At 47.6% G+C, this 14,887-nt stretch overlaps 1 protein-coding gene across 4 annotated transcripts in view; it reads left to right on the top strand.

The window, feature by feature from the left end:
• Positions 1-12,750, top strand: part of FNIP1 (folliculin interacting protein 1) — a 68,970-nt gene extending 56,220 nt beyond the window's left edge. For 3 of the 4 annotated variants that reach the window (XM_062587803.1, XM_062587802.1, XM_062587804.1), the window contains 7 exons: positions 511-657; positions 2,422-2,591; positions 3,983-5,408; positions 5,768-5,936; positions 7,857-8,054; positions 8,449-8,564; positions 9,475-12,750. In XM_062587803.1, the coding sequence (XP_062443787.1) occupies positions 511-657; positions 2,422-2,591; positions 3,983-5,408; positions 5,768-5,936; positions 7,857-8,054; positions 8,449-8,564; positions 9,475-9,553 (2,305 nt within the window). In that variant the 3' untranslated portion in view covers positions 9,554-12,750. Of the gene's footprint in view, positions 1-510; positions 658-2,421; positions 2,592-3,982; positions 5,409-5,767; positions 5,937-7,856; positions 8,055-8,150; positions 8,426-8,448; positions 8,565-9,474 lie in introns of those variants that run through there. The other variant, XM_062587805.1, reaches the window with a different exon arrangement.
• The last annotated feature ends 2,137 nt before the right edge of the window (positions 12,751-14,887 follow it).

Raw genomic sequence — 14,887 nt, 5'->3', positions numbered from 1 at the left:
GTCCTCTGCAGAGTCAGAGAGGATGTGGGTAGGTGCGTCGTCCTTGAAACCGTGGTGGCACTTTGACTCTTGTACCGTGCGTTTAAAGATAAAGGAGCAACCCGGTCCCCTTTGGTAAACCAGAGGCACATAAAAATTGCCCTGGTCACGAATGAGGCAGGAAAAAGGGGGGATTTACGTGTTTGGAAGGTAGAGAAGGGAAAGCAGGGCAATAACAAGAAAGGAAGTGTTCGTTTCTCCCCACCTCGGGACAGGGCAGCTGTTGCGTTCTGACAGTGAACGCTGAGCCTGGGACCGGCCCAGCTGGGTGCCTGAAGGGTCTGCGGGGTTTAACTCTCCCAGGTGGAAAGGTGAATTCATACGATTTGATAGTCAACATGATGGTTGATGAGGGAAAGTTTCCTTCTGCCAGAAGCAGCAGCTGGAATTAAATATGCCAATAAAGTCTCTGAATAGCAATTTCTGCCTTCCATTATTTTAATTTTCTGGATTTTGTTTGCTTGTTTTTAGAACAACTATTTGCAATCTCTATACCATGCCACGGATCGGGGAACCCGTCTGGCTCACTATGATGTCCGGGACACCTGAAAAGAACCAGCTTTGCCATCGCTTCATGAAGGAGTTCACTTTCTTGATGGAAAATGCTGCGAAAAACCAGTATGGTGGATTTTAGTTTTAAATGCGTATCTATTCATGCCTTTTTACTTAACGTCAGTTAATTTTTTTTTTAATCCTAATAATAATGTGAGAAAGAGGCAAAAGCCCCTACATGTGTTAGTTTTAAAACTAAAATGAAATAAGAAAGTATCTCATTGAGTGCCTGCTTCCTCACGGTCCTGTGAGTCCTGGTAAGGGCTAAACCTTTGAAACGCGTCCCCAGGGAGCACGTGATGGGTGCGGATGGCTGGAAAGGGGCGAGCACACCTGGTGAGGTGCGTTCAGCTACCTTTCAGAGTCAGTTGTCGTACGACGAGCAAGGCTAGGCAGTCGGTAAGGGCTGCGTGTGTAATACTGTCTTGCCACAAACTGCCAGTAAACCCGACGTGTGTGAAGCACCACCAAAGAAATTGTGCACTTCGTTAATACTTGCCATTTGCCCGCAGGGTGTAGGCAAGGGCCAAGCTGTTAAAAATCGAGAAGGAAGCTGTTCTTGATCAACTCTGTGCAATCTGATAAATCCACTCTTTTGTCAACGCTTCAATCTCTTTGCCCAAGGCGGAGGGGACGGTTTTAGAGCGTTTGGCCGTACTGAAACCCGAAAAGGAGCACAAGCGGGCAAAACTGGAGCAGGAATGGAAATGCCAGAGCGGCTGTTGGGGGAGGAAAGGTGCTGCAGCGCGGCCGCGAGGGGCCGGGGACCGGCTGCGCCCGGCGGCTTGGCGGGCTCGTTCCCCGCGGGACGGTCAGCGTGCAGGTCCTCAGCCCTGCCTTTGGGTTCGTTTCAAGCTTCTCCGCTTCAAGTAGAGCGAGACTCGCACTGCTGGAAGCAAAGAGGGAATCGGCGGCGGGGCTGCGTCCTAGCCTGGCTTTAGCTCCCCTTCCCTGGGGCGGCCTTCGGTCCGGGAGCCTTTGCGGGGCTGCGTGCCCCCCGCAGCGGAGCGTTACCCTGGGCCTCGTGCCCCACGTGGCACCGCGCGGCAGCCGCCAGCTCCGTCTGCCGGTGCGCAGACGGGCTGAAGGGGCAAAAGCTGCCTGCACCCGGCAGCCAACACTGCGTGCTGGGGCTGCAGCGAGTCGCAACGTTCACGTCTTTCGGGAAGCTTTCCAGCTTAGTCGCGTGGCCAGTGAAACCTGTTTTTGCCCCTGAAAGGACACAGCGGGCCCATAGCCTCGGCCGTCGCTGACTTTCTCTTCTTGCTGCTATTTCAGAATATGGGAGGGGTATTTACCTTTGAAAAGGAGCCGCTGTATGTGCCTGAATTGCCTAACAGTTGCAGAGAAGAGCGCAGCACCTAGCTGCCTTAGAGGTTTGGTGGCAAAGCGCTTAGCCTCCCTTGCCATCGATGCTCTCTGGTTGTAAGGATAGGGGATCTGCTGCGAGAAACCTGGCACGTAATCAAGGCCGCAGAGTGTCACCTTCTTCTTAGAATAAGCAAACTATTTTTTTTCAGATGTTTTACAATACAAAGCTTGCAAAATAGGAAGTCTTGTGATGCTTGCCAAACTGAGGAAATGAGATGGCCGCAGGTTTAAAATATTTCATTTTACTTTAAACATGTGTTCAGTGCAGGGGTTAGGGGTGGGGAATACAGCCCCCCCCCCCCCCAAGAAGAAAAGAAGATGACAGACAGAAGGAACAGTCTCTGCTGTGCTCGTTGGGTTGTTTTGGTATTTCTGATCCATGCGTGTTGTAGAGTTGCTGTCACTTCCCCATGTTGAACATGTCCCTGGAAAGAATGACGCTGAGTGTTTTGTTTCCAGGTTTTTACCAGCTTTGCTGACTGCAGTCCTGACTAACCACCTGGCCTGGGTCCCTACCGTCATGCCCAACGGGCAGCCGCCTATCAGAATCTTCCTGGAAAAGCACTCTTCGCAGAGCGTGGACATGTTGGCCAAAACTCATCCATACAACCCGCTGTGGGCACAGCTAGGTATGTGGCAAGCGTCTCTGGATGATGGTATAGCTTTACATAAATGGGTATGAATGTGGTGATTTTTACTGATGTGCGTTACTTCCTTCTCCCAAGTTAAAACTCCTTTTTTTTTTTTTATTCCTTTTTTTATTCAAAACGAGGCAAAACTCTGCATTTCAAGGTTAAGGCAGGTACAGTATTTATTATACATGCTGTAATTTCTTAAGGCAGTGCCAATTATAAAATGACAGCCCAAAAATAAAGCCTTCTTTTTAGTCATTTACAGCAGGTTTCTTGAGATCACCTGCCTGGTGGTGATGGAGGACTCTGGTCCTCTTGCTATATGGAAACTCTATTTTTTTTTACTTTTTGGGGTGCTGCTATCAACAAGCCCTATTCTAGGAAGAGCCAATCAAGGAAATCATCTTTTTGATGGGAAGTGGACTACTGGCAGCACAACAGACAAGGAGTGACACAGTGCAGGAAAACATGAATAGGTGGAGCCCCTGGGTAGTGTTTCAAAGCCTCGCTGCTCATACTGCCTTCTAAGGGCTGCTGAGGAGAGGAGAGGAGCTTCCTACTTCTGGTCAGATTGTCTTGTCCTGTGCACAAGCTCTCGTGGAATTTGGTTCGAGAAGGGAGCAGACAGTTTTATGAGGTTGCCCTTTCCTGATACAGGCAGGGCTGGCCAATGACTTGGCAAGGAGACACCTTTCCAAAACTCATGTGACTCAAGGGATCCACTGTTTCTGAGTAGGCTTTCAGTGCCTCTTGCATCCCTTGTCCCCCATCCTTGCATTCACACAGTGCCCTTGTACCTCCAAAATAAAACACAAGCACTGGTTCTTCCATACGCAGATGTAGAATACGGTCTTAGAAGCTGTCAGAAACCACCTATCCAACCTGTAGTGGGGTTCAAGGGGAGGGAAGAGAAAAGTTGCTTTCATCTCTGCATCCTCCTTGCCCCTTTTTGCCTTTGGTCTTGGCAAAGGTTTGCTTCTGCTTGCAGCTTTCCTTAATAGTTAAAAGTTCAGCCCATTTTCCAGACTATCCAAGGTAATTCAGAGCAGATGCCTCCTCTCTCCCATGACTATATAAGGAACCTAGGAGTCTAGCCTCTAAAGCTAGGGACTGAAGTAAGGTGGTGTGAATACTCCCTAATATGTGAGATCAGATGTCTCCCTGACCAGCGGGTCATCTTACATACGATACCAACAGCATCATTAGGATTCTCTGTATTAAAAACAAAATACCAGCACAGCCCTCCTCGCTCTTTTGCTTCAGTGTTTTCCCGTTATAGACCTGCCCTTTGAAAGCTTGTTCAAGTTTTGTTCCCGACATTGTCTGTCTGAAGCATGATTCAAACAGAGAAAGATGAAAAATACTGGTTGTTTTATTTCCTATTCTAGGTGACTTGTATGGGGCTATTGGATCACCTGTGAGATTAGCAAAAACGGTTGTGGTTGGCAAAAGGCATGACCTGGTACAGAGACTGCTTTATTTCCTCACTTACTTCATCAGATGCTCTGAACTTCAAGAGACGCACCTTCTAGAAAACGGGGAAGATGAAGCCATTGTCATGCCTGGAACTGTTATAACGACTACGCTGGAGAAAGGAGAAGTAGAAGAATCTGAGTATGTGCTTGTCACAATGCACAAGAACAGGGGCAACTTGCTACCAAGGGAATCTGAAGAAATGAGAACTTCTAACTGTAGCTGTAAATATTGCAAATGTCCGATTGCCCTTGCACAAAACACGGAAAGTGTCTCACAGCAAGAGAGAGAAGATGCACAAAGCACTCCTAAGGCAGAGCTGGAAACATCTTCAGATGAGAACAGAACTGTTGTTTCTAATGATTGCCAGGAAGATACTCTTGATGTTCAGCAGCCCAGAACCTGCCTGGACACTAAGCTAGAGACTGTAGTCTGCACAGGGTCAGCTTCACCAGAAAAATGTGTATTGACAGAATCTGGTTTAGAGCCAACAGCAAACACGTGGAGGAATGAAGACTCGCTGGAATCCAGCAGCCAGGTCATCAGTGTAGCAAGGTCACCTGGTATAGCTGTGGAAAAAAAGCCTCCAGATAAGCTCTTCTGTGATGCCTTTCCTTGCAATGCTGCTGAAGCTCAGACAAAAGTGACTTTTCTTATTGGAGATTCCATGTCGCCTGATTCAGACATCGAACTCAGAAGTCAAGCGGTAGTGGAACAAATTGCTAGGCATCACAGCCAGCCAGCGATGGAGGGAGGAGTGTCCGCTGATCAGAACTGTGAAGCTAAACAAACTGTTGAGGACCAAAACAGAGACTGTGGGACAGCTGAACCCTTTCCCCAAGTTGCTAGTGAGCATCAGAGCTGGAATCCAAATCCATACAATGCTGAGAGCATGAGTCTGTTTGATGAGTATTTTACTGATGACAGTTCAGTTGAAACCCGGACTATTGATGATATTCCAGGGCAAGCAGCTACAGACCTCCTTGCTCACAGCAGTAGCTTAGACTTTTCTAAAAAGCTGTGCATAAAGACTAGCAAACCACCCAGCGAATTTTGTAAGTTTATGGACTCTGTTCAACAGGAGACCTACAAAAACTGCTTTGCTGAGCAGGACCAAAGAGAGAAAATCTCTATTCGTGTCCCCCATGGGGATAGAGAAAACATAGAGAAAAAAGTTGCTGCAGGAATTGATTGGGACATTCCAAGAAATGAGAGCTCAGATAGTGCCCTGGGTGACAGCGAAAGTGAGGATACAGGTCATGATCTAACTAGACCAAGCAGTAACTATTATGCAGGAGAGCAAGAAGACTGGGCAGAAGAATATGAGATCCCTTTTCCTGGGTAAGTACTATTCGGCAGTTAGATTCCAAAACACACAACCTCTTCTCATGTCACATGTTTGGAGGAATGTAGCCTAACTTGGCATCAGTGGTTGGAAAAGTGTCTTGAGCTTGTTGGTTGTAAAAGAATATAAAGAAATCAGTCGTCTGGAAAAAAATATTATTTGTGCATTGCCATTTTGGCGCAAATCCTTTTCTTCCACAGTGTGCTGACTGTGAAAGCTGACTTGAAAATGTTTCTTTTTTAAAACTGCTTGGATGGGAGATAGAGGAGATGCAATAAATATGAAAATGCAACCTCTTTGTAAGCTGCATTTTGTGTTTTCTATTGTGTATCTCCATGATATGCCTTTCTTGCAGGTCAAAATTAGTTGAAGTGAACTCTGTCCAGCCCAGTATTGCCAATTTTGGAAGATCTTTACTAGGTGGCTACTGTTCGTCATACGTCCCTGACTTTGTTTTGCAAGGAATAGGAAGTGATGAAAAGCTGAGACACTGTTTGGTGTCAGATTTGTCGCATGCTGTTCAGGTAATTAAGCTATATTTGGTAAATGTATTTCTCACAGTAGGGAAAGGCAAATGTTTTTGAATCAACAAACACACAGGAAGTGAAAATATTTACTGTCACAGCTCTCTTCAGGTTTCTCCAGTCCCAGGCCACCAATTCTTTTCTCTTCGCTCAATTAATGATCTGAAAAGCATGGTTAATTTTGCGTGGCTGCAGGTTCCCAGTGCAACTTAGACTCCCACTGAAGCCACTTGTGAGAGGCTCGTGCCCTTGGGAAGACAGATCCCGGTGCTAAGCCTTAGAGAAATTACAGTCTCTTGTAGACATTGCAGCCTGCTGGCGCTGGCATGCCCCAAGCCTGAAAAGATGTTAAGACTAAACATTGAGATTGCTGCGTATCTCTTCCTGGGCACGTCGTCTTGGTACAGCGGTTGCGCTGAGGCACCCTTTGCTCCCGCAGTTCATTTTCCCCCGTCGATGCGTGTCTAACCACCACACAACGTGTCCTCTGTGGAGAAGCCATCAGGAGTGCTCGCTGCTGCAGGGACGTTACTTCTTTTTCAGGAGTGTAAGCAAAGGGTTCAACAGTGCTGACTTTGTGGGGAAAGGAGAGACTAGAAGATAAGTGCACTTTTTATAGCTGCAGGAATTCAACTCTTCCTCTCTGAACCTTTTCCAGAGATGAATTGGGGCAGGGCTGGGAAGGGCGGTATTTACTACCCCTTTTCTAGCTCTCAGGAAATGAGTGGAAAACACCGAGAGAGGCAAAGGGTACCAGCTGGCCCTGAAAAGCGTGTTTCTGCTCCCCACTACTCTACTACTCTCTCCCGAGGGAGTGAGGAGAGACACACAGCCAGGTTGCAGAGCAGTTTCTCCGAGGGCTCTCCATGGATCCTCTGCAATGTCTCCTTCTTCCATAGCTCCTGAGTTAGCAACGTGCATCGCTTCTTACGCAGTCGGCACATCCACCATCTCTGTGGCCATTCCCCAAGTTACTATCTATCCCTTTTCCTCGCACACAACCCTCTGAGGTGGAGTTTCACTCAAGGAGCGATCCTGTGTGTCTGTTTTGGGGGGTGTCTCACGTTAAGCCATTTGTGAAGCATCGAAGTTCAAGCACCAGCGGCAGCAGTAGGAGGTAGCTGCTGCTATGAAACAGATATGTCCGGAGTATCGCCTGATAACGGTGCATTTTCACCAGGAGACTTGCGCTTCAGCTGCAAAAGTCAAAGACTGAGAGGATACAAAAAAGGACTGTGCAAGGTTTTATATGCTGACTTTCAAGCAAAATAAGATGGCCTCCTGGCCCTGCGTGAAGTGAGACTCTCCGGAGAGAGATGGTTTCTAGGAGCTCAGCCCCAAAGGTGCAGCAGGGAAAGGACAGTGGCTTCCAAACACTCCCTTTTTAAAAACAAACACGTGCGTGCGGCTTTAGAGAGGACTTGAAACACTGCTTGAAGGGAAGGGAAGAGTTGAGTGCTTTAGTTAGTTGTTTGCTCCCTCTGCTGGTCCTCCTGTAAAGGAAAAGCAGTGACAAAGGGGAATAAACCCGACCTCGTTAACGCAGCCATGTTGAAAAGCAAATGAGATTTTTGGTGCTTTTAGTTTTAGGGGTTTAAAATATACTTTTAATAGATGTTCATTTTTATCTTACCATATAAAGAGTTCTGACTGAATATGAAATATCAAAAGATAAAACCACTAGCCAGTGACACACTTTCAAGCTTGGAAAAAAATGTGAAATAGTGACTATCCTGCTAAGACTCTGCCTCATTTAAAACCAGTTTTGAGAGGTTGAATGTGACTCCTACAGATGTTACCGTAGTTTAAATGAGGCAGCAGCTGGGATGCCGACCTGGCTATCCAGGACGGCAGCGTTTTGTAAACAGACCGTTGTCCTTTGTCGTTCTCAGACTTGTGCTATTAATTTTTTGTTTCTAGCATCCTGTTCTGGATGAGCCTATTGCAGAAGCTGTCTGCATTATTGCAGACACAGATAAATGGACTGTGCAAGTGGCCAGTAGCCAGAGACGAATGATTGATAACAAGCTGGGAAAAGAAGTGTTAGTCTCTAGCCTCGTCTCCAACCTGCTTCATTCCACTCTTCAGCTTTACAAGCATAATTTATCTCCAAACTTTGTAAGTATGCAAGTCGAAAGAGCTATGTTCTTAAAGCATCCTTTCACGTTGTAGGTTAATGTTTTGTAAGCTTCTGCCTGGTTTATTTACCCCTAGCCATGACATCAGTAGCCGGTGCATCCCCTGCTGTAGCTCTTTGAGCAGCCCCTTTAAGCACTGCTCAAGACAGCTGTCTCGTTAATTCTGATTTAACGTGCAATCAAAAACTTCTGCTCAGAAGTGGGAATCTTGCCAGCGAAAGCAAATTGCTAATAACTAAATAACTGTTCACCTAGACACAGCTGAGGAAGAGGCGGTAGGTGCATGGGTCTGTTCTGCTTTGCTTTGACGCTGGCTGCAGCTCGGGTGAAGCACTGTGTCCTGTCCCTGATGCGATGTCTTCTCTGCTTTCTAGTGTGTGATGCACCTGGAGGACCGGCTGCAGGAGCTGTATTTCAAAAGCAAGATGCTGTCTGAGTATCTCAAGGGCCAGATGAGAGTTCACGTCAAAGAGCTGGGCGTGGTGCTGGGGTACGCTCACAGCGCGGGGTTCCTGCTGCAAACCGCTGCCGAGGCTGCTCTGAGCCCAGCAAAGCCGATTCCGAAGCGGGGCTGGAGCCTCAGGGCGGCATAAATCGCCTGTGGCTGCGGGCTGCTCCGTAGCCATTACTTGATCCAAAGGATGCCCCGGCCTTTTGCCCATCCCTTCCGGCGGGAGGGGGCTCAGCACCACAGGGCTTGTCAGGATTGTCCCGCCTGGTTCCTCCAGGCTGGCTTTTCCGTGCCTGGCAGAAAACACCCTCTGGGTCACGTCAGGCACGTAATACCTCTCTGGGTGGGGGCACCTGCAGAGCAGCTACTCGAGGGGTGGTCATAGGGAGGCTCTGACTGCCTTACTGTGCACGGATGAGCAGGAAAGCACCCGGAGCCCAGGTGGAGCTGGGGGCTGGGAGCAGCTGTGCCAGGCGAGCTGCCGTGCCACCCCAGCGCCTCCTCGGTGGCTGCAAAACGGTGCAGCCTCGTCCCCTCTGCTCCCGTGCCTCCTCGTGCCCCAGCGAACGCTCCCTGTGCCTAGAGGATGGGAAGGACTCTGCTGCTTTTTCTCCCTCAAGCTGTTCTCTCAGCAGTTAGTTGGCCCTTTGGAGGAGGGAGGGGAAGGCAGGGAGGTAGGTAGGAGCCGAGCATGGTGCAGACTCATCCCCGTCTGTCCGGGCAGGCCCGTCTGGAGCAGGTGTTAGAAGCAGTCTGATGGCTGCAGTTTGTAGCCCGGCTGGCAGGACTGCAACTACACGCTTGGCTTGAACTTTGCCTGAGGAATACGCTGCCGCTCAGGGCTGCGAGTCGTCCCCGTCCCGACACTTCGGCAATGCGGTCACTAACGCGCGTTCGGCCCCGCTGCGTTTTGGGATAGATTAAATGTGATTCTTTTGCTTCCTTTTAGGATTGAATCCAGTGACCTCCCTTTACTGGCAGCTGTAGCAAGCACTCACTCTCCGTATGTTGCCCAGATACTACTTTAAAATGCCAGAGGGCATAGTTGACTTTTTTTTCCCCTGGAAACAAAATGGAAGGCAACTTGTTCTGGCTCCTTTCTCTTGGAAGCAACTGAAACAAACTGCTCACTGAGCTGCAGCATCTCCATATATGACTACATATTATGCAAACATTTGGAGACTTTTCCTCTCCCACATGGCCCTTTATAAAAAAGGATAAAGAAAGGAAAAAGAAAAATGGATAAGCCTGAGGTTCCAAGCACAGAAAATCCAAGATTTTAGCAAAAGCTGAAGATCTACATCTTTTATCAATTTCTGCCACAACGGCTAACTGTAATTTGTATTTGGGAATGCAAGGAAAAACTACTTTGAACTATATCATGCTATCACCAATTACAAGCTTAACAGGAGAAGGCAGCAGCTGTCTCCAGACTGGCTTGTACTGAGCAGGATCCTGTTAAGCTCTTCAATTCTTGAGCTGCAATGATTTGTAAACAACTTCTGCTTTTTCATGTAATAGTCAAATTCTGGATACTTCCCAGAGGAAGAACGGGGTTTGGGGGGTTTTGTTTTGTTTTGTAAAAAGCTTATTAATGACACTCAGCTCCAAAGTTTATTTATAATCTTTCTCCTGGGGAGAGGGACTGGCGGAGGGGGGACGACCAGGAGGGTGGAGGAAGAGGCCAACGGACAAACTAGCAAATGAGATTCTCTTTCCCTTTCTTGGCCTGATGTTGTAACCAGTATTAAATGTTTATAATGTTTAAATGTTGCTTTATACTAAGTGAGGCTTTTCTTTCAGAACTTAATCAAAATGTAAAGAGAAGAAGAAGAAAAAAAAAAAAAAAGCTAAAGACACCTAAAGCGAGAACGTTGGCTGACATTTCCCCAAGGGGTCCCCAGAACGGCATGACTATTACCTCTAATTTTTTATGGTCGGTAATGTTCTTGCAACACCATATTCTTTTTACAGCAGTCGGTCACCTATTGAAATAATGAGCTAGAAGTAATTGTACCAAAGCACTGGGGAAAAAAACACATAGAATATGACCCTTAATTGCTCAGGTAACTAATTGATATCTTTTTTAAAACCATTCTACAAAAAATGAACACTGATTACACCATAGTATAGTAATATCAACATTATTTTTTGACAAAATATACCCTTGATGCAGAAGACTCTAATCCCTTTTCTACTCACTTGTGTAATTACTAGCAGGAAATGTTGTTTATTTTATTCTCAGCATTTCTCCTTTACTCAGCCATCGCTGTTTTGTCATTGTATATACAATAGTTGTAAGAATAGCTGATGGAACCAATCTGGTGTAAGTAATGTAAATATACAGTGGTAGGTGGATTATGTTTTCAAAGGCTCTACTACCTCAGTTTAACTGGACACTTCATTACAGGCTTTTCTTTGCTTATTTGTCCTAGCAGCCAATTAATGTTGCTAATTTTAGATTCTGTTTCCATCAGTTGCCTTCAACATATTGAAATCCATGGATTATCCACAATAAAAGTAGGAGATACTTGGTCACTAAACTATGTAAACAGTTCTATAAATATCTCATTCTGTAATCATTTTTTCAATAATATAGCACGCCTTCTATTGTTTGCAGAGTTATTTTAAATACAAGCCTATTTTAACTATTTGATAAACTTGAAAACGATAGGCGAGATCCCTGCCCCGCTGCTGCCAGTGACGAAACTCTCCTTCCTTCTTCACTTGGGTCAGGATTTCACCCAGCGTCTTTTTCAATAACATTTAAAAGCTGTAACTTAAGACTCTTCCAGGAAAGATCTACATGGGCAAACCCTCACCATCTGCCACGTAGGACCGAGTCTGCATTAGCAAGTGAACCAAGCTTTAATATAGGCAGTGCCATTTGAAACTCTCTTGTATGTAAAATCTATTGCTGACTGCTGCAGGGAAGAAACTCGTGTTTAATATAGTCATCGAAGGATACGTTTCTCCCCTGTTCTTTGAATGTCCCCTCTCTACCAGCCGATTATACTGCATCTGCCTTTTGGAATGAGCACAAAATGCAGGGGCCCAGTTCTGTAAACCCATTTTTAATGAAATAGGGGATTGAGCTCTATGATTTTTTTAACCCTTTGCTATACTACATTATGTAGCCAATAGTCACCGTTCAGGCACTGTACCTGTGTCTGCAGTCGTAAGCTGACGACGCTCGCGCCCCTCGGCCCGGCGCGGTGGCGCTGGGCGGCAGCGGCCCGAGGGTGCGCTCCGGCCGGGCACGCGCCGGCAGCTCGGGAGCTCTGCCCCGTAATCGTGGCGCCGCGTGCAGCCGCGCTCGTCGCCTGCCGCCTCGCAGGAAGATGCTGCGTTCCCCTCCGATGGCGAGCGAGCTGCGGGTAGCGCTGCGGAGCGGATCTGGCGCTGCGGGAGAGAGGCCCTTGCGCAGCCTGAAGTTGGTACCACCCTGGGGCGGGAGGGCTGTTGAGAGGAATCCTCCTCTGCTGTCTTCTGCCTAACGCGACTCGGAAACGCGTTTCGTGGGATGATTTGTCCCCGGCGAAGCAGCCGCGGATGCGGCTTCCTCGTTGCCCGAGCCCGAGGGGGTTCCCGTGAGCGCCGCGGTCTGAGCCGCCAGCGCGGGCGCCCTGTCGAGCAGCGCTGCCCTTACGGTGAAAACGCAAACAGCAGTGGGGTACGAGGGGGAGGTTCGCTCCAAGGGAGCTTTTAGGGTACAGCAGCACTGTGGTGCACGTGTCTGTTTGCTAACTAACGCAAAAAGGGATCTTTTACAGGACTACAGCATTGACTTATAAAAAGTATATCATGACCGTTTTATGTGAATAGGAAATTGATGTGCTTGATTTGTTTTCCACTATTCCCAATCTCCTTTAACATGTCTTAATTTTCTGGCTGAAAACTAAGTGTACTAGTCATACAAATTAGAAAATTTATTTTTATTGCGATTGGCAAACACTGGGCTGCTAAGAACAAAAAAAAAATATTTAAAAGAAAGGATTTTACACCTTGCATATTTTTTCCCTATTAGTTATTATAGATATTTTATGACAATTTTTTGCTTTCTCTAAATTATTTAGATGGTGGTACTTGTAAAATGCTGGGTAAAATGTACATACTTGTTATCTCTTCTGTTTTTGTATATATCTCCCAAGATGTGCACTTGTATTATAATAACCATTCCCAATTTTAGGGGAAATTTGTGCAATAAATACAGTATGTCAATTTACTTCTTGTACATTTTCCTCGTCTCTTTTTTTCCACTTGCAGAAAGGGAGTGTTGGTGAATATATAAACCGTAACCATCCCAAGACTGAAATCCAGGTGCCTTTCCAGAGATGCTTTGTAGTACTCAGAGGTGCTGCAACCAATTACTTGGGGTCTGTTAGAGGTGGTTATTCCAAATAGGAACCTGCGCTGGGACTTGCTTCTCTTCAGCTGCGAACCTTGTTGGCCCAAGAAGCGATCGTGCGACGGGAAGGGAGTCCTGACCGTCCTCATCGGTACCTGACTTTGCTGGAGGCGAGCGGGCGCGTGCGGGAAGCGGAGGTATCCGCGCTGGTCCGGGCATCACTCCGCGATGCGCCTGCCGAGCGGTCCGTCACGGCAGCAGTGTTCGTGATTGCTCTCTTGTAAATTATCATCTCTATGGCTGTCGCCCCTCCTAAAATCCCAGCAAAAACAGAGACCTTGCTTCATCTGAAGTAGCTGCATCTGCTATTTTTTAACAAGCTTTCTCAGCGTTTCCTTCCCCGGCTGGCGCGAGGCGGCCAGCGGCTCCGACCGCAGCTGCAGCGTGGGGAGGCTCTGCCAGCGCCGCCCCAGAGCGATGCTGCTCTACCTGCCCGTCAGACCTCCGAAATGCTCTGCTCGCAGTGGGCTGGGGCCGCCGGCTGCTGGAGGAGCCCCTGCCCACCACGGAGCGCGGAGAATTCCCTGTTACCGGAGTAGAGGATCATGAGGTTCCTCCCAACACGGCTGGCCGAGGCTAGCCAGCGATCAGCTGTCCCTGCACAGGTATTCAGCAAGAGACTACGCTAGCAGTAAATGCAGCAGTATAATCACTGCAGCATCTAGAAAATGCCGAGGCTAATGCACAGAATGGATTTCCTTTTCAGCACTCTAGCTAGACCAGGGTATAACAGTCATCAGTATTTTTTTAATGCATCGTTCCTCCTTTTCTGTAATTCCCTGCATTTTCCTGAAAAGTAGGGGAAGACTACTTAACTTTTTGCCTCGCCCAAGCATGCAAGCAAGCCAGGAGCACGCATGCACCACAGCAGCTCGCCCCCCGCGTGACTGCCAGGGTCTGCAGGAGCGTCGGTGATTATTTTGTGTGGCTGACTGCAGAATGAGCCCAGTGCTATTTATGGACCCACAGGATGAGAAGCAGCTCACGGCGTCTCCGTGCTCTCTGCAAATGCAAAGAACTGAGAGGCTTGTTGCTGTTCTGCTGTTATGCTCTGGTCTCTCTGCAAATGTAATGTTCAAGCTTTAAGACTTGCCACTAAAAAACAGTGGCTATGCACCTAGAGTTAGAAATGAGCAACGTGAGATAACACACGTCTGTTCGAGCCAGTGTTGCAAGTAATGCCTCTGTTCACGTGTGCACATTCTTTTCCTGATTTTTCTCTTATCTCAGTTAGCTCCTGATTTTTTTCATAGTCTACGCTAACAGTTACAGGCTTTTTAGATGAACTGTATGTTTTTCCTGTTTTGCCTGTGTAGGATAAAGTAATCTTTGCTATTGCCACATTTTTGGAAAGTGCTGCTAGAGCTCATTGGAGCTTCTGGCTTAATGGAATCGGCACTTCTCAGCTTTGACAGTCGAAGACCCACAAGTCGAAATCCTTGTAGGATCAATCTGGGCCTTTATAACATAATCCGATCCCCTGGCAGCGTGGCCCTTGCTGCAAGACCTCTGCTTCCAGAGCAGCTACAGCGCAAACTGGCTGACTGATGTGCCTGCGCTTGGTGCTCCGGTGAAGGCCCTCTGTCTTCGTACAGCCCCGCTCCTCCCATGGAGCACAGTAGCAGGCGGAAGCATGCTATTCCCCTTTCCTTGTTTATTTTCATTACTGAAAATATTTGTACAGAGGCAGAATTTAATTTCTAAATGTCCGCCTGTTCCAGCTGTTTGTTCCCCAGCTGGAGCTGAAAACATCTGCTCTGACGAGCACAAAGTGATGGCGCAGGGCTTTGGCTTCAGCAGCCAGATGCAACGGGGCCACACTCTTCGTGTGAATCGTCAGTAATTGCTGCAAAGAAGAAAAAGGTGTAGAAACAGCATAGCAGTTAGCGGCTATTCCTGTGGTTTGAGACGTGCCCAGTGATGCAAAGGCTGCGACCGGATGAGCACTCGGAGG

This window comes from Rhea pennata, chromosome 14, assembly GCF_028389875.1.
Source record: "Rhea pennata isolate bPtePen1 chromosome 14, bPtePen1.pri, whole genome shotgun sequence".
Lineage (NCBI taxonomy): Eukaryota > Metazoa > Chordata > Aves > Rheiformes > Rheidae > Rhea > Rhea pennata.
The sequence above is the reverse complement of the archived record's forward strand: the minus strand, read 5'-3'. Positions and strand labels throughout refer to the sequence as shown.